Source organism: Vulpes vulpes, chromosome 16 (assembly GCF_048418805.1).
Source record: "Vulpes vulpes isolate BD-2025 chromosome 16, VulVul3, whole genome shotgun sequence".
Taxonomy (NCBI): domain Eukaryota; kingdom Metazoa; phylum Chordata; class Mammalia; order Carnivora; family Canidae; genus Vulpes; species Vulpes vulpes.
Window position 1 is genome coordinate 91,866,142 of NC_132795.1, and position 18,951 is coordinate 91,885,092.

The 18,951-nt window shown below is 40.9% G+C and overlaps 2 protein-coding genes across 8 annotated transcripts in view; one reads left to right on the forward strand and one right to left on the reverse strand.

Annotated features, from left to right (window-relative positions):
• Positions 1–863, reverse strand: part of WDPCP (WD repeat containing planar cell polarity effector) — a 448,174-nt gene extending 447,311 nt beyond the window's left edge. For 2 of the 7 annotated variants that reach the window (XM_072743081.1, XM_072743083.1), the window contains exon 1: positions 299–522. The gene's annotated coding sequence lies outside the window, so the exon portion shown is untranslated. Of the gene's footprint in view, positions 1–298 lie in introns of all 7 variants that reach the window. The other 5 variants (XM_072743082.1, XM_025992718.2, XM_072743080.1 and 2 more) reach the window with 5 other exon arrangements.
• Positions 825–18,818, forward strand: MDH1 (malate dehydrogenase 1). The gene is made up of 9 exons (XM_025992721.2): positions 825–1,174; positions 6,454–6,552; positions 7,777–7,873; positions 10,578–10,753; positions 12,124–12,246; positions 16,536–16,712; positions 17,196–17,309; positions 17,806–17,895; positions 18,483–18,818. The coding sequence occupies exons 1-9, from the start codon at positions 1,172–1,174 to the stop codon at positions 18,606–18,608; spliced, it is 1,005 nt and encodes a 334-aa protein (XP_025848506.1). The 5' UTR covers positions 825–1,171; the 3' UTR covers positions 18,609–18,818.
• The last annotated feature ends 133 nt before the right edge of the window (positions 18,819–18,951 follow it).

Genomic DNA, 18,951 nt, shown 5'->3' on the forward strand with positions numbered 1-18,951 from the left:
CAGGACGGGAAGCGGCTCGTTTTCCACAGGCAAGCGCTCGCTCACGGATTTTTTTTTTTTTTTTTTTTTTTTTTTTTTTTTTTGTGGAAACTTTGAAAGAGCTGCATCTTCCTGAAGAGAGGGGGCGCGGGCTTCGGGGGGCTCTACCCTGCAGAACGCTGCTGCCCTGGCCGCGCCGACAGGGACCGGCGAGCTTGCGGGCACCCGGCCGGCAGGGCAGCCCCCGCCGCGCCGCCGCGCTCGGGACCCGAAGCCTCACGGAGCACCCCCCGCCCGCCGCCTCCCTGCCCGAGCTCACCTGCTCTGGAAGCCGGGGAAGGGCGCGCAGCCCGGCCGCCTCCGAGGGGCGTCCCCGCGAGCCGCCCAGCTCCGCCCCGGACACTACTCAGAGCGGAGGGTCCCCCCGGCAACTAGGGAAGGACGAGCCGGCAGGACCCGGCAGGACCCGGCAGGCCGCGGCGCGCGCGCTCCGCCTCGTCGCCCGCCGAGCGGCGACCGCCACCGGTCCCTCAGGTAGTCCCCGGCCGCCCGGCCGCGCGCGCGCTCTCCCGCCGCGTCGCTTAGCAACTTGCGAAGCCTTCCCGTCTCCGCGACGCGTCAACTCCGCCCGCCCCTCCAGGGCGTGACTGGTTTTTTAAAAAAGACTCTGTTTCCGGGTCGAGCCGACTGTACGCAGCGGAAGGTCTCTTTACCTCCCACGTTTAGCCTCGGGGGAGAGAGAAGTCTCTCCGGCGTACGAGGGGGCGAGGTAGCTAAAGGGTCCCTAACTCCTCCCTCCCTCGGGTCCCTCTCGCCCCCCCTCCCACCAATTACTGGGCGCCAACAGGCGGGTCCTGCCGCCCGAGCACGCGTCTCCGCTCTTCGCCGTCCTCCAATCACAGCAGCCCACCCTCAGGGACTACTTTGCCATCGGCGGAGAGCGCAGGGAGAAGGGCGTGAGTCGACTCTGTGACGTCGGGAAGTGTAGTTCAACACTGAAGGGGACGCGCTGGAGGGGGCGCTAGAATCCGGACAGCGTAAACTACAGTTCCCAGAGGGCGCTGCGGCGGGGAGCCGAGCATTTTCCCATCCAACAGCGCTCGCCCTCCCCGAGCCAGTTCCGCAGTAAAGGTGACCCGGCTCCGTGAGGCTCGTTTTGCAGGTGCTGAAATTGTTCGCGCACTTCTTAATCATGGTGAGTGCGGGCTCCTGCATCCTGCATCCTGCCTCCCGCCTCCTCCACCCCCGACCTTCGCGCCCTTGTGTGGGGTTTCTTGCGCTTGAAGGACTTTTCGGGGCGGGGGGCGGTGGTGCGAAGCACTGTCCTTCGAGCCCTTTGGAAAGCCTCGACTCCTCTTTTGGGGACTGTCGCAGTGACCTAGTAATTGGGAAGGGGTTGGTTTCCACCTGGGGGGGTGGGAGAGGGGGCTCTTTCGGGGACTTGAAAGAAATTTGTCCTTGGGGAGGCTTGATCTCAGTCCTGCTGCGTGGCGTGCGTGCAGAGTAAGCCGCGGGTTTTCTCCAAAGCCAGATAGATACACGGTTGGATAAGGACGATGGTGAGGTTCGATATGGGGAGGCGGGGGAGGTCGTAAGCTCTTTTTCTTTCTTGAGCCCGCTGAGAGCAGAGGGCCCTCCGCAGTTGTAACGATGTGCTTGCCAGATACTCCAGATTGCGATCGCCGTTTTGCAGAGACGTGTTTCCGCCATATCTGATTGCACAAAGTGTTATTTAAAACCTGCTCATTGATCTCCTGTGGTAATGTCGGGACGAGTGGCAGTGATGGCATCGCCAGCCAAGTAACTGGTGCAGATATTCTTTGCTGGTCTGTAGGTGATGAATTCTAGAGCCCCTAGTGTTAATGTTACACAGCGTGACCGTCTTGTCGAGGTCCGGATGCCTACATCAGGGTGTCTTGTCTCTGATGAAAGGGGGCGGGGGTGGTGGCGAGGGGCCTCTGACGTTTGAGTAATCTGCTTGCTGCGTGAAGGTGACTTTTGACATCCAATAATAAATCATAAATGTCTTTTCGAATCTGTATTTATAGTTGAAGTCATTCTTACTCCGTTATCTCAAAAATACTGAAGTAGCTGGGAATTGTGGGGAAATAATTTGGATGAATTGGAAATTTTCCAGAACCTGAAAAGACATAATTTCCAGGCAAGGAGATTAATGCCTCCTCTCTCTTTATAAGGGAGCAGTGGGGGACAGCTACTAATTCTCAGTAAATGTTAAACCTCGGTTTCCTACTTATAATTAGTCATTTAAATGATGGCTTTGGTTGTCTATGATTTAATGATCTTAGAAAAGAATGTGGGGGTACTTATCAGAGAACCTCAGATGTTATCATTTTAGACCTGGATGGGACCTTTTTGAAGATCATTTTGATAAATCTTCCCCACTTCAAATCTTAAGATTGAGTTTATTGAAACCCAAAAAGAATGGTTTGCTCAAGGTCATATAACTGTTTGCTCCCAAGAGCCTTCCAGCTCGCTCTTAACCGTATTGTGCCATACAGACAATTACCACATCATTTTGAAAATTTGTTTTCAGTAGCTGAGGTTCAGGAGGAAGATACAAGTTCATATTCCAAATACAAACTGAAGTATTTTATCAGTATTTATATAACACAATAGCTTTACTCCCTGCAATTCAGAATATGGAATTCTCGAATTAGAAGGGAATTTGGGGATTATTTACTCTAATTTGAAAAGGTAGCCTGGTGAGGTTAAATGATTTTCCCAAGGTCACAGGGAGAATCCTGGGTCCCCATTCGTACATCTTTTTGCTACGCAATAGATATAACAGGCCTCACTCCTGGAAGGTCACTCGGGCACCAGATAACACAGAGATGTCCCTAAGAAAGAACACTGCCGGCAGTTTACCGAAACTGACAGCACTCTCAGGTGACTCGGAATCTCCTTGCCTCCTCAGGAGATCACGTGAACAATCCCTCAGTTTTAAAAGAGCCATCTTTTGTAAGGTGTTCAAAGCAGTTTTGTTTGTTTGCTTGCTTGCTTTTTAAAGAGGGAATAAGGAGGGACAGCAGGGATTAACGGTATGAAGGAATCTGAATGATTCGATATGAAGGAATCTGAATGAATGTTTTTTATATTACAGAAATATATGTAAATTAGAAGGTAAAAAAGGAATGCCTGGGTCTTTCTGTAGAATAACAGAAGGAACGCTTAGAGTCAAGCTTTATAACTGAGCCTGGAGCACATGCGCAAAGCAGTCAGTCTGCGGGAAGGTCATTAGAGCCCTGCCAAGAGCAAAGACATTCCTTCTCTGGATCTTGGCAGACTGCCCGGATATCTAAGCAAAGAATAGCAACCTGTCTTCACACTGTAACATTGTAGAAAGTCAGCAGGAATCTCCCACCCTCCTGCTTTTCAACTGCAATGTTGCAAAGAGGAAAAAAAAAAAACCAAATAGGTACATCCCTTCCCACTTCATAATCAAACATTCGGACATTGACTAGGCTTCATACCACTCTTGAAAGATAGAATTGCCTGTGAAAACCCATTCTTAGACTTGGAAGAAGGAAACTGCTGAGATGGAAGGAGCAGCTGTTCATAGTTGGCCACAACCACTTCACCAACGACTGGGATACTGGGAGCGCATTTTCTTAGCAACTAAAACTAATGCCTAAGATTGACTACAATATTATGCTCTAACCACCTACCTACAAGTTTTACACATAGTGCTACTCCCCTGCCCCTTCATTTCTTATCCTGGCTTGCTTTACACTGAGGTAGCATGTGTTTACATTTTCCTTATCTAACCCTTCTATTCATTCAACAGATACTTGTTGAACACTATATGGGAACGCAGATTTGAGCCCGAGGCCAGCTGCCCTCACAGCAGGGGGGGGGGGAGGTTTAGTCTAGTAGAGAGTAACAGACATGTAAGTAGAAAACCACAGGTTATAAGAATCCTTAGAGGAAAATTTTACAGTGACAGAGACCCATAATTATAGTATTTGCTACGTACTGTTCTTAAGGCTTTGTATGTTAACTCTCTCAATCCCTACAACTACCCCATTTGTTAGGTTGCTGCTATCATTGTCTCCATTTTACTGTGGGGAAACTGAATGCAGAGAGGATAAGTAACTTGTCAGAAACACACAGTTGTAAAGTTGTAAAGTTAGGATTTGAACCCAGAACATCTGGCTCTAGAGGCTGTCTCTTTACTACACTGACACTTCTAGCCCCCTCGCCCCCTCTTTGAGAAAATTGGGTTATCCTCTTGTTTCCTGTATGTGGTTCACTCATGGGTTCTCTCGCCAGGTGCATAAGAGAGTTTCAGTTGGGAAAGATGTAATGAATGAACTGAGATAACAGTACATCAGTTGATTTATAAGACTATATTATTAAAGCTAGTGACATAGTTTTTGCTAATGATAGCTGGAATTATTGTGGTCGCTAAGCTTCCAACCTTCTCAGTGCAAGTATGTATGAATAAAATATCTCAGTTTTCTTAAAGCATGTTAGGTTTGCTTCCAAACAATCCTTTTATGTTTCCAAATTTGGGGTAGTAATTTTACAAGATCCAGCTATTCCTTCAGCAAGTATTTGAGCTCCAACTACGTGCCAGGCACTGTTGCAGGCAGTTAGAATACAACAGTATATAAAATCAACAAAGCCCCTGTCCTTAAGGAGCTTGCATTCTAAAGAGAAAGGAGGAATAATTTTTTCCTCCATTCCCTTTTCCTCACCTATTCTACTTCAAGGTAAGGAGGGAAAAAGACAGTTAAAACATGTAAAGGCCAAATGATTACAAACCACATATGACTTTTAGTGTTCTCTATAAACCTAAAGTCTATTTGGAAACCTAAGAATGTACTGTGAAAAAAAAAAAGGATTTATTTGGGGAATTACCGTATTTTGTCTTTTTAGGGTTATGAGGTCTAGGGGAAAAGCTGGTGAAAATGAGGAAGAGACTCAGAAGGTCAGGGAATAACACTCCATAGTTTTCTGCTTCTTCCCACTCACACCCTGGCCACATCTGTGAGGAAGAAGTGCATACGTCATCTGCTACGTACAGATTCCTTTCTCTTACAGCAGTTGACACTTCTTTCCTGAGATTTTTTTTTTCCCTTTAATTTCTATGGGTACCAAATTGCTAAAGGCTGCTGACCATTAGAGATTAGAGTTAGAAGGTCATATGACAAAGTCTCCTTCCATCCCAAAAACATGACTCACCTGGAAGAGGGAATTCTAAATATAAAGTCAAAGGCTTCTGTCCCCATTCATTTCAGTGGACCACTTCTCTCTTGCAAGTAACAATAGAGGTGATTCAGTGAAAGTCCATTTACACAATATTGTCAAGGAAGGGAACAATTCACCCTGGTTGAATTTTTCCATCTAATATATCCCTTAAGTTTCCGAACATTTTTGTTCATCTCTTTTTAATAAATATTTCTATCTTTTTAATTCTCTGAGTTTTTTTTTTTTTTGATGACTTGGGATCATCACTTTGAATATTAATTTTTATTTTTGTCCACATGTCTGTACTTTGTTCAGGATCTGTTGAGGTCTATGAGGCAACTTCTCTCTACTATAACAATTATGCTCTTTGTATTTCTCCTTCCTCTCTTTTAAAATTAATTTTCCCGAGACGCCTGGGTGGCTCAACAGTTGAGCATCTGCCTTCCGCTCAGGGCATGATCCCTGTCTGGGGATCTAGTCCCGCATCGGGCTTCCTGCATGGAGCTTGCTTCTCTCTCTGCCTATTATCTGCCTCTCTCTATTCCTCTCACGAATAAATAAATAAATAAAATCTTTTAAAAAAGTTAATTTTCCCGTGGAATCGGGTTGTCAGCTGTCACTATATTTTGCCGTGGTTATATAATACTAAAATTTATTATAATCCAGTATTCTCTTGTTTCTCTTTCTCCTTAAATAAAAGATAAAGACTTATTTATGTTTCTTCATTCAAGTAGTCCAGTTGAATCATGATTAGTTTTATTAAAACTTTCTGACTCATTGTAAATGGAAAATTTTAACACTGTCACTCCTCTTCCTGGTGTAAAGGATTCTATTGAGCAGATGGGGAGTGGGGGGATTTGCATAAGAGGATTTATAAGGTTCTAGTGCCTGCCAGGGTTTCTATCACCATATACGGCACAGCAACATTGTTAGGCCTATTTCAGTGGCAAAATAGCCTTAAAAAGATGGATAAGATTTTGTAAGTAAATCTAGGGTAACAGTGAGAGTTAAATAACACTGTATAAATATGTAACCAAAGGACACATGTTCCAGACGTTGCTCAGCTGATTTGTGCATGTTCTTTTGCTGGTACAAGCCTGGAATAAGTTTGTCTCCTACTAAGCCAAATGTGAAGAGACTTTAAAATCTTACATTAACTTTTAATTTTAAAGTATGTAGTTATTATAGAAAAATCCTAGATATGTTTAGGGTGAAATAGCATTTTTAAATAAGGTGTTAATTAATGGGTCTCTTTCATTACAGTCTGAACCGATCAGAGTCCTCGTGACTGGAGCAGCTGGTCAAATTGCATATTCACTGCTGTACAGTATTGGAAATGGATCTGTCTTTGGTAAAGACCAGGTAGGGGAACTATCTATGTACCTCAAGTCCAAATAAGAATATTATCAGTAAACCCTGTATTAAGTTTCAACGAAATGTTTAAATGATAAGGAATGGGCCATCCCAATAAATGTACTGGGCACGCTGCTATGAATGTAAGCTGGGATCTTATTTCAGTGTACCCTTCCAGGCATTGAAAATGCTTTGCAAATGAACTATTCCGCACACTGTACTTAGTTGACTTGGTACAGCCAGGAGCTGTCAGTCACTAGAAGGTTTTCACTAGTAACCATGACTATTAGGGAGAGTCACGTGGGAGAGACAGTTGCTGAATTAGCGCTTCCTTGTTGATAAATGATCTTTATACCCAAAATAGGCAGATCTGCTTTCTGGTTTAAAGAGGCACTCCCTATTCCAGCAGGTCTGATCACACTAAAATCCTTTCTATGGGCAGCCCCGGTGGGCTCAGCGGCTTAGCGCCACCTTCAGTACGGGGTGTGATCCTGGAGACCTGGGATCCAGGTCCCTGCATGGAGCCTGCTTCTCCCTCTGCCTGTGTCTCTGCCTCTCTCTCTCTGTCTGTCATGAATAAATAAATAAAATCTTTTAAATAAATAAATAAATAAATAAATAAATCATTTCTAAAGTATCCATTCTTTCTCTTCACCCATAGATCTCAAGATCTTCCTTCATGTTAGATAATGCTTAGCTTTCCACGAACTAAAATTAGATTTACAGCTGTGAACAAGAGTAAAGCTATGGCTGGGGCGCCTGAGTGGTGCAGTTGGTTGAGCATCTGTTGGTTTCAGCTCAGGTCATGAGATCAAGCCCCGTATCGGGCTCTGCGCTCAGAGTGCTGTCTGCTTGAGATTCTCTACCCTTCCCCAACCGCCTCTGAGCATGGGTGCATGCACACGTGTTTTCACACACTCTTTCTCAAATAAATAAATCTTTTTTAAAAAGTAAGCGATGGCATGTCACATCATTTTTTTTATATGTATACTCCTTTAAAATGCAATAATGGTGAATCCTCTTCCTTTGTCTATTAGCAAACTCTTATTGGTTTTATAGCATTCCTTTTTCAGAAAGTGGCATGATGTTAGATACCTGACCTAAAATAATTATAACTAATTAATGGCAATTTTACACAAATACACACCAAATAAAAACCTTCCAAGAGGCTTTTTTGTGACCAAATGACTTAACCTACCCTGATACATGTTGTCCTTGCTATTTATTTGGCAGCCTATAATTCTTGTGCTATTGGATATCACTCCCATGATGGGTGTCCTAGATGGTGTCCTAATGGAACTACAAGACTGTGCCCTTCCCCTCCTGAAAGGTGAGTTTGGGGGGTGGAGGATAAAAGAATTCTATAGTATTTTATGTCTTTCAAAAAACAGGTTTAGATTTTTGACTAGCCTCTCAATTAGTATTTCATAAAAGTATTTTGGTTTTTTTTTTTTTTTTGAACTACAACTATTTGGTAAGACATATATGAAGAATAAAGGGTAAAAGCAAGAAATAGTGTTGGTTAAAAGACTATTGCTTTTTCTCCAACATGCTTCTACCTAATTTACCTTACTAATTGAGCATAACGTTGCACAAGGGTTATACACCTGAGATTGTCTACACTGTTGTTATTTAAAATCTGTTTAAACAGTAATAGTAATGCCTAAATTGTGCAGCTCTAGATGATGTCTTCCATAGCCATATGTTGCCCCGAGGCTGAAAATTGTGTGGTCCCTTACATATAGTCCTAACCCACAGCCTGTCATCAGATTGAGATATAGTAGAAATTGTCTTAATCATATGCTGCGTGTTTGAAAAAAAAAAACCCTGAGAGTTCTGCTAATAGCCTTTAAGAATCATTGAACTATTATACAAATGTAAGACAGTCTTAAGTTTGATTGAAAGTCTCATTAAAATGTTAGGTCAACTTGTAAACTAATTTGAATATTTTTCTTTAGGTATACCTTCATTATGACCGTTTTCTTTTAATAAGGATTAATTATTAACACTACTCTCCTAAGTTTGCACAGATCAAAATATATACATACCCAATTGAAACCATGCTCAAAGGGGCGCCTAGGTGATGCAGTCGGTTAAGCGTCCAATTCTTGGTTCCAGTTTTGGGTCGTGGTCTCTAGGTCTCTGAGCTCTGCGTCCAGTTCTGTGCTCAGCTGGGAGTCTGCTTGAGATTCTCTCTCCCTCCCTCCTCTGCCCCTCCCCCATGTGTATGCGCGCACACACCCACACACTCACTTTCTTCCTAAAATAATAGGGGAATAAATTTTTAAAAAGAAATAAACCATGCTCAGAATTCATATGTCTGTTCAGTAAATATTTACTAGAAGGGGTACTCTGTTGTCTGAATCATGGAGTTGCAAAGTTATGTAAGAGTGCATTACCCTGCCAAGCTATTCTGCTGGCTCTTGCTCCTCACCCTCTTGTTTCTTTTTTAAAACTGAAGCATAGTTGACAGCACATCTCACTCTGTTTCCAAATCAAGTTTGCTGCATTGTTGCATTTTTATTCCTTTCTCTGCTGAGTTCCTCTGCTCTCTCTAATGGGTCCAGGTTATAGTCCACTTGTCCTCGGTCAACTGTGAATATGACAGGGAGGGAAGATTCTGCAAATAAGGATGCATGGTTGGGAAGAAGAAGATTCCCCCCCATCAACTGTTAATTTTTGGAGACCAGTTGGGGGCTTTACAGCAGCCTTATGCAACACAAGTTGACCCCTAAAAACTTGCTGATGACAATGCTGAATCCCTGTTGTCTTAGTCCATTTGGGCTACTCTAACAAAACTACCATAGGCTGAATGGCTTATAAACAACAAAAATTTAATTCTCATTGTTCTAGAGATTGGGCAATCCAAGATTAAGGTACCAGCTTAGTCCCATTCTGGTGAGAGGCCATTTCCTGGTTCATAGACGACCATCTTCTTCCTGTCCTCAAAAGGTGGAAGGGGTGAAGAAGCCCTCTGAGACCTCCTTGATAAGGGCACTAATCTCACTCATGAGGGCTCCACCTTCATGACCTAATTATCTTCCACAGGCCCTTTTAATACCACCACATTGGGGTTTAGGTTTCAACATAAATTTTGTAAGGGGCACAGACATTCATTCTGTGGCACTGGTCATGGCCTTTTTAATACTCTCAATAAAGGAGGGTGATAATATACGTTCTTTGATTAAAGAATTAGCAGTTTATGTTTATTGGACTGGCACAGTAGAATAATGGTTGACCTCTGGACCAGCCTGGGCTGCAAATTACAGGTTTGCTGATTTTTGATGGCAGCTAATTAATCTCTTAAACCTCTTTGTTCTTCATACATAAAATATTAAGATTAAATTTGATACAACAAAATCCGTAGTGTTATTCCTGGCACAAAACTCCTCAGTAAACATTATTTTGAATTTGTGATTGATATCTTAGACCTTAAAGTAATTACAACTTGAAGGTTAGGTAAATTAGTTTCTTTCATGTTATCTGTGGTAATTAGTGTGAATAACAAATGCTGCACAGAGTTGAAAGTTATCATGTTATACTTTGTACCGTATCTGATCATAAAAAAAAAAAAAGCTGTAGAGTTTTCAAACTTGAAATAATTACTGAAATAGGAAAAGCAAAATGAATGTAATTTACATTTCTGCTAATATTATATTTGTTGATTATATTGTTTTTCCTTTCGTAGGCCCCTAAAACTTTTATCATTGTGATATGTAAAAGTAAACATTTGCTACAAAATGAAAAAATTACTGAGTAGATTCAGTGTGAAAAAGAAAACCTCAGGGGCTCTTGGGTGGTTCAATCAGTTAAGCATCTGCCTTTAGCTCAGGTCATGATCTCAGGGTCCTGGGATCCACCCCCCACAATGGGCTCCCTGCTCAGCGGGCTTCCCCTTCCTCCTCTGCCTGCCATTCCCCCTGCTTGTACTCTCTTTCTCTCTGGCAAATAAATAAAATCTTAAAAAATAAATAAAAGAAAATCTCAGACTTTGGTGTTTCAGTAGCTCTGAATGTTTATCGCCATGTTCACAGATGTCATCGCAACAGATAAAGAGGACGTTGCCTTCAAAGACCTGGATGTGGCCATTCTTGTGGGCTCCATGCCAAGAAGGGATGGCATGGAAAGGAAGGATTTACTCAAAGCAAATGTGAAAATCTTCAAATGCCAGGGTGCAGCCTTGGAGAAATATGCCAAGAAGTCAGTTAAGGTGACCAATACCCTATTTTCTGCGGTTTTCATTATTAGCATTTGAAACTTCTTCTTTGATCATTTAAATAAAGACACAATTATTTGCTTTTATTTTTCCCCCCAGTTCTGTGGAAGATAGAGTCTTGCTTGATAAGCTTCCCTTTTCGGGGTTTTTTTTCCCATATAGGATAGAAATCTTTATTTAGAGGTGCTCAAAAATATTTTGCCCGTTACTGTGATACAGAAATTTAATACTAACTTACAGACCTGTAGAGAAGACAGGAACCTTCTGGCGCCTTTTAGTTGTGTGGGAATATTTGTTCAGACATTAGGATTTGTGTGTGCGATAGAGGGAGATGGCTGTGAGCTGCATTCTCAGCAGTGAGAGGGGGTAGCTTCTGAAATGCTCAGATTTTCTCAATCCAGAAGAATTTTGATATTCTTGTCTCTTGAGGATTTGAGTTGGTATAACTTCCTCTTCTGTCTCTTTGCTGAAGCTACTTATTTCTTAATCTTGCAATAAGGCCTCCTTTTTCCAATTAAATATCAGTTAACTAGGACTTAGTTGTTAGCAAAAAGGCTTGCTGGTTAGAGGTTTTATTAATTTCAGCAGACTTGTTCTTCCCAATCCTGACTTTTTGTAATATTTGTAATATGCTTAGAGCTTGTCATAAGTTTGACATTATTTCACAGTAAGTTTTTAGTTTTATTAAAGCATTTAAAACTTGAAAGAAAAAGTACATGTGTGCATTTTCCTATACTCTATTATAATGCAGTGTACCTATACCTTCCAACTTAAAAAAACAAGTGGCCTGAAGTGTTTTCTACCAAGGATTGATTGAATAGGTGTGGAATGGGCAGGACCTGATAATCTGTATTTTAGCAAATCCCCAGTTAATTCTTAGGATTAGGCGAGTTAAAAAACTCTTTTTATTAATAAAGAAATCATTGTCCTGAACTGCTCAACTAGCATTTCTTTCTTGAACTACTTTTAGAAGAAAGAAAATTTTTTGAATGAATTGATCTCTCAGAGCCTTAGATTACTTGGTGTGTGTGTATGTGGTAAATAGACAAATGCTCTGTCTCTGGACCCAAAATAAAATAGAAGGACCTGCGCCTTCCATCTTGAACACTGCCACCTGGAAAGCAACTTCTATACATGTTGGTAGCTTTTTAAAGACATGTTCAGTAAACACACCAGATACTAACAATGGGGTAGAAATACTCTAGAAACTACAGTGGTAACTATATATATATATACTTAGCTCATAAAAGCTTGATACAAAGACTACATGGTACACATTTATATCAGTCATATTCTGACTGATAGTTTAGTTTAGTTCATCAGTATACGGTCTGTAATTCTCTTGTGCCTCCCATAAATCCTAGGTTATCGTGGTGGGAAATCCAGCCAATACCAACTGCCTGACTGCCTCCAAGTCGGCACCGTCCATCCCCAAGGAGAACTTCAGTTGCTTGACTCGTTTGGATCACAACCGAGCCAAAGCTCAGGTAGAAAAATACCTTTTAAAATCTTGAATGTTCAACTTTAAAACCTTTTTATCTTACCTTTAAAGTAGCTGAATCTTAAACTTACTTTTTTGTTTTTCTTTAGGAGGAAGCTATTCTAATTTGTTAGGGAGTCTTTAAATCTAGTCCCTTAAGGAGGCTGAAATTATACTTAATTTTCTCAACTATATTTCATTTGCTAAGTATACCAAAATACTGTTTCTAATGTCTTCTTACAGGGTTAAAAAAATAAGTCATTCAGAGTGCCTGGGTGGCTTAGTCAATTAAGTGTCCAACTCTTGATTTTAGCTCCAGTCTTGATCTCAGGATCATGAGTTCAAGCCCTGCCTTGGGTTCCATGCTGGGCATAGAGCCTACTTTTTATTTTATTTTTTTTTTCAAAGATTTTATTTATTTATTCATGAGAGACACAGAGAGAATGGCAGAGACACAGGCAGCGGGAGAAGCAGGCTCCATGCAGGGAGCCCGATGTGGGACTCGATCCTGGGACTCCAGGATCATGCCTTGGGCCAAGGCATGGCTCAACCACTGAGCCACCCAGGCGTCCCCGGAGCCTACTTTTTTAAAAATAAATCAGGTATTATAGATAATTAATAGGACAATACATAGTTTATTTATGTCAGATATGTAGAACATTATAAAAAGAATGATTTGAGCTTTTTGTGTGGTACTGCTTCCTTTTTTCCTATTGCTAAGCCCTCAGATTCAGATTTTATACTGTTAATTTTGTGTTTAATTTTATTTCTCTACCTTTTTAATATTCTATTTCCATGAAACTTTCTACTTTTCACTACTTAGCAACGAAATTTTAATTGTTCTCAAGTTCACTTACCCCTTGGAGTTATAGATGAATATGCCAAGGGGTCAGTGACCAGGGTATTAACAGTAGCTTTTTGAAAATTGAAACACCGTGGCCAATCAATCATCTGATGCCTGTCACATAGTAAAATTCAATAAAGGTTGGCTGCTCTTTGCAGTAATGATTTTTTTTTTTTTTTTTTTTTTTAATTTATTTATGATAGTCACAGAGAGAGAGAGAGAGGCAGAGACACAGGCGGAGGGAGAAGCAGGCTCCATGCACCGGGAGCCCGACGCGGGATTCGATCCCGGGTCTCCAGGATCGCGCCCTGGGCCAAAGGCAGGCGCCAAACCGCTGCGCCACCCAGGGATCCCGCAGTAATGATTTTTATTAGTAGTGTTATTATTAAGAGGGTTATGACTAAGAGCTGAGAAGAACCACACTTCATATGTCTCCTTGAATATTCAGGTTACTTAGAAGGTCATCGGATAAAACAGGCTTAAACTGCAAATATTTCCTGAGGGGGCTTTAGGCTATGAACTGGATCTTTTTCCTTAGTTTTAAGCAGAGTCTAGTGAGTGGAAGGAATGGGGGTTAGTTTGAATGAGTGGAGGTAGGAGGTTTTGGTGCAACAAAAAAGTTGAGGCCTTGGTAGAGGCAGGCACTGGAAAATTCTGCTTTCGGAGGTGCTACTAAGTGACACTTTGTCCCAGTGCCTGAAACAGTTTTCCCTGTAGGGGCAAAAGTCTGAATGAGCAAAGAGAAAAGCAGTCTTGTTAGACTTTAACTTTTGGCGCATGTTCCAGTATGTCAGTCTGGCACGGTGAGAGCTTTTAGGAAGTTTTTGAAAAGGCAGTTTCTTCCTCCTGTAGAAGTTGTTCATCCAATGAGAAAAATAACAAACTCAAAGACTAATTTCTTACATGAATGTTGCTAGTCTTAACAGAATTTATTTTGGAAATCAAAGGATCTAGCTACCTAATGACTATTAATCACCTACAGAACTGCCCTGTGTATTTGTAAACCAGAGCTGCATATGTGTGTTGACAGGGTATTTGGACAGTAAAACTATTTAGCTGGTATGTGGTGGGGGGGACACAGAAAATTACTAGAGCTGGAGATTTAGTCCAAAACTGTTGAACAGATCTACATGACAACAAGAAAGGTCTAAGGCAACAAGGAGGTGCAGTCCTGGATACGTGTTAATAATTTAGATTTGCTCTGACAGGAATGAAATTCAGAAACCACATCTGCAAAGTATTGGGCTTTGCTGTCCAGACAGAAGTGGATTGGCTAAAGAAAAGAGGAAGTAGGCAGCAGGACAAAGGAAGTAAAGAAGCTTCCTGTATGGACTAGAGGCCCAAAGACAGTCTGTCTTCACCATACTTTGGAGTGCAGCAGTTGGGGCTCACATTCAGCAGTGATGGGTTCTAAGTTCTTGATATTAGACATCTTGGTATAGGTTGGCAGATTGAATTTAAGTTAAAAAAAAAAAAAGACCCCTTGGGTTACTTGCCTCAGGTAAATTTTCCTTTATCTCAGATACCAGCTAAGTAGAAGTAAGGGCAGTTCTTGTTGAGTCCTTGAAGGTCATGGCACACACAGAAAAGGATACCCATTGCACAGCACACCACCAAGGTGCTGTGCTCAACCACCAAGGAAATCAGTTGCTGGATTCTCTGGAAACCAACTATCCAACTACTCTGTGAAGACTGATTAGTACTTAATATTCCAAATACTTCCAGAACTCCAGATAAAGCAGGATTTAAATGAGTGATTTTAAATATCAAAAACAGAATTTTAAGTAAATTTTTAAAAATCATGTAACTGTTCTAGTATTTAAGAAACAAGTCTCAACTTAAAGAGTCATAGTGTGGGGCACCTGGGGAACTCATTTGGTTAAGCACTGTCTTCAGCTCAGGTCATGATCTCAAGATCCTGGGATCAAGCCCCATTGTTGGGCTCCCTGCTCAGCAGGGAGTCTGCTTGTCCCTTCACTCTCTGCACACACACCCATCCCCAACTCACGCATATACGTGAGTTTCTCAAAAAAATAAAATCTAAAAAAGAAGGAGAGTCCTAGTGAAAGTAAACACCATTTGATTCTTACTTGACTAAATAAATCAGTGTAAAGATGACTCAAGTCATTACAGACATTTTAGGTATTGGCCTTTTTCATCAGTATCCTTTTTGGTTGGTTGGTTGCTTGCTTTGGTTTTAACTTTTTATTTTAGAGTAATTATAGACTCCGAAGAAGTTACAAAAACATTACTGAAAATCCCATATCCCCATCACTCATTTCCCCCAGGTGTAGCATCTTCCATAACTCTAGAGCATTTTCAAAACTAGGAAATTGACTAAATTACACACAGCACTGTTACTAGACCCACTCAGATCTCTGCAGTTTTTACATTCATTTTTTTTTGTATTTCTTTAATCACGTATATAAATTACCGTGATCACCACAGTCGAGCTACAGAATTGTTCCATCACCCGTAAGAGAGCCTGCCTCATTATAGTTACATGCTTCCTCTCCGTTGCTAAGCCCTGACAACCGTGTATCTATTCTTCATCTCAATGAATTTTGTCATTTGAGAATGTCACAAAAATAGAATCATGTAGAGTATGTGACCTTTTGAGCCTGGCTTTTTTCACTATTTAATGCCTTTAGTACCCATCCAAGTTTATTCCTTTTTATTGTTTCTCCACTTTCTCCTATTTATTTATTTCATTTTATGGAGGTACCACAGTTTAACCATTCTTGAAGGACTTCGGCATTGTTTCCAATTTGGAGCTATCCTTATTGAGGGTTTTTTTTGTTTTGTTTTTTGTTTTTTGTTTTTTTTTTTTAATCAGAGTATGGGGGTACATGGGTGGCTCAGCAGTTGGGCGTCTACCTTTGGCTCAGTTCATGATCCCCCATCTATGGATCAAGTCCCACATCAGGCTCCCTGTAGGGAGCCTGCTTCTCCCTCTACCTATGTCTCTGCCTCTCACTGTGCATGTCACGAATAAATAAATAAAGTCTTTAAAAAAAAAAATTGTCAGGGTTTGTTCCCTTTGTTACATAGAACTTTGATGCAGTGCTAATTTGTATATTGGTATATAATAAAAATTTCACCTAAATATGGAGAAATCCCCATATTCTAACCTTACTGTTCAGAAGTGCTACGGAGTCTCCAAGTATTAACAACAAAACAAGGTCACATTTATATATTCAATCCATATTAACTTCTTTCTTGATGTTTTAGGTTTGATGAACCCACTATACTGTTAGTTAATCATAAACTCTGTTAAGCTTTAGGAAATCACCAGGCAATAACGTTTCTTTTATTTTTACAAATCAGTATAACTCTTGTGTATTCTCTTGAAGTTTCAGAGGGTTTTTATCTTAAGGATGTTTGTCAGACAGGCACAATTTGAAATAAAAAGTATTTTTCTAAGTTATCTATTTGTTTCCTATTTTAACTAGATTGCTCTTAAACTTGGTGTGACTTCTGATGATGTAAAGAATGTCATTATCTGGGGAAACCATTCCTCAACTCAGTATCCAGATGTCAGCCATGCCAAGGTGAAACTGCAAGGAAAGGAAGTTGGTGTTTATGATGCTCTGAAAGATGAAAGCTGGCTCAAGGGAGAGTTCATCACAGTAAGAAAAACCCCTCTTAACAGCCAAGCATAAAGAACTCTTGAGAGACACACCACATTGCTGACCTGATTGTCCATTTGGTGGCGTGGTTCTCAAGGAGAACAGGGCTTTCACAGTTGCTCTGATGACTACGTACAAAGCCAGTCATGATCCAGTCTGCTCTGATCTGTTATGTGGCGGTCAAGATTGTGGGGGAAAAAACTAAAGTTCCTTCTCATCATCCAGTTAATCTTCATAAAGAGATCCATTTATTTGTGGGGAGTGTGGTAAACTTTCTGCGTGGATTTGTAGTTTTCTTTTCTCAAAAAGATTGGAGCTATAACTGGAATAGGTTGGTAAGGCCCACGCTGGGTAGTTGTTAGGATTTTGGATGGGAAGACATTAAAACTGTGGTTGCAGTCTTTCACCCCAGGATTAGCTTGGAAGTGATGAAAATTCTGTTCTCATGATCAAGTAATGCTGTCTCTGCCTGCCCCCACCCAGACCGTGCAGCAGCGTGGCGCTGCTGTCATCAAGGCTCGAAAGCTGTCCAGCGCGATGTCTGCTGCAAAAGCCATCTGTGACCATGTCAGAGACATCTGGTTTGGAACCCCAGAGGTGAGGACTCCATGATTTGCACAGGCCTCTGATGTTGTGATGTGAAAAGAACATAACCTTACAGTCAGGCAGGTTAGATCTATAGCCCAGATCAGCTGCCTACAAGCTGAATAATCTTGGGAAAATTACTTAACCATTCTCAACTATTTGGTTATCTTTTACATGGCATTTACCTCACAGGGTTGTATGAGATCATACTGGAAAACGCCTAGCCCACCTGATGGGCGTGACTTTTTTTCTTAAAACTTATATTGAGCCATAGCTTCCTCATTTACAAAATGAGGATTATTTTCTCTGGCCTACTTCACACATGGATTGGAAGAGTGGAATGAAATAATACCCATGAAAGTGCCTGGTGATGCTTCCTTATAAATATTGAAGTTACGCACACACTAAGAAAGCATCACCTGGTTTCGTTTTGTTAATACGTGTGTCGTTCAGTTGTGTGAACTAATCCCTAAGCACCATGAGGATGTAAAACGTTTATTATTTTCAGGGAGAATTTGTGTCCATGGGCATTATCTCCGATGGCAACCCCTACGGTGTTCCTGATGATCTGCTGTACTCATTCCCTGTTACAATCAAGGTAGGGTATTTTGGAGTTATTTCCCTCTGTCCCATTCTGAGAAAATAGTTGTATATTTTTATTAATACTGGTATAATTCAGTCTAGAAAGTTGTTCCTTTACTAAATTAGACATTTTCCTCAACTTTAAGATTGTACGAAACACAACTTCAGGTTACTAAAAGATGGAAATTAATCTGGAAAGCACGATTCAACTCTTGCCACTACACACCCTGTGTCATTATGCCTCTGCTATAGGACATCTACGGATAATATCTTAACTTTTATTAGAACCATACTAAAGTCTTTTTTTTTTAACATTTGCTAATTAAGTCCTCGTTTAAAGATTTCTTTTTTCTAGATTCAGTGAGTTTTAAATTCAAGTGTTGAACCTTTATCAGAATCATTTGTTCGTTCAGACCCAGGCTTTGATTTGCTTCTCCAGAATCAGCCTTTAAAAACAGATACTCAAAAATAAAAATAAAAATAAAAAATAAAAACAGATACTCCACTAGCTTTAAGTTCAGTCTGTGTTGTCTCTTGCTATAAGATCAGGCCCAGTTTCATTGTTAAGTTTTTTTTTTTTAATTTGCAATTCTTTTCAAACAGAATAAAACCTGGAAGATTGTTGAAGGTCTCACTATTAATGATTTCTCCCGTGAGAAGATGGATCTAACTGCAAAGGAACTGGCGGAAGAAAAAGAAACTGCCTTTGAGTTTCTTTCTTCTGCCTGACTAGCCCATCATTTTGATGTTACTAAAGGCTCCAAAGCTGAAGAATCTAAATGTCGTCTTTGACTCTAGTACCAAATGACAATAATGCTGTACTTAAATTCCTTGTGAAAAACAACATGTTTGAAAGATTATGTGCTTCTTGGTATAAATTTGTGACAGTTTATCATGCTGTTAGTGCTGCATTCTAAATAAAATATATATTCAAATGAAGATGACTCAGGCTCTAATTTCCAGCTAACATTTCATTTTTTTTTTAAGATTTTATTTATTTATTCATGAGAGGCACAGGGAGAGAGAGAGGCAGGGACATAGGCAGAGGGAGAAGCAGGCTCCATGCAGGGAG

Excerpts from the sequence above, each read along its gene's own strand:
- MDH1 (XM_025992721.2), top strand. Across the intron at positions 7,874-10,577 it reads TGCCCTTCCCCTCCTGAAAG|ATGTCATCGCAACAGATAAA; the intron begins GTGAGTTTGGGG and ends CCATGTTCACAG. Across the intron at positions 12,247-16,535 it reads ACAACCGAGCCAAAGCTCAG|ATTGCTCTTAAACTTGGTGT; the intron begins GTAGAAAAATAC and ends TATTTTAACTAG.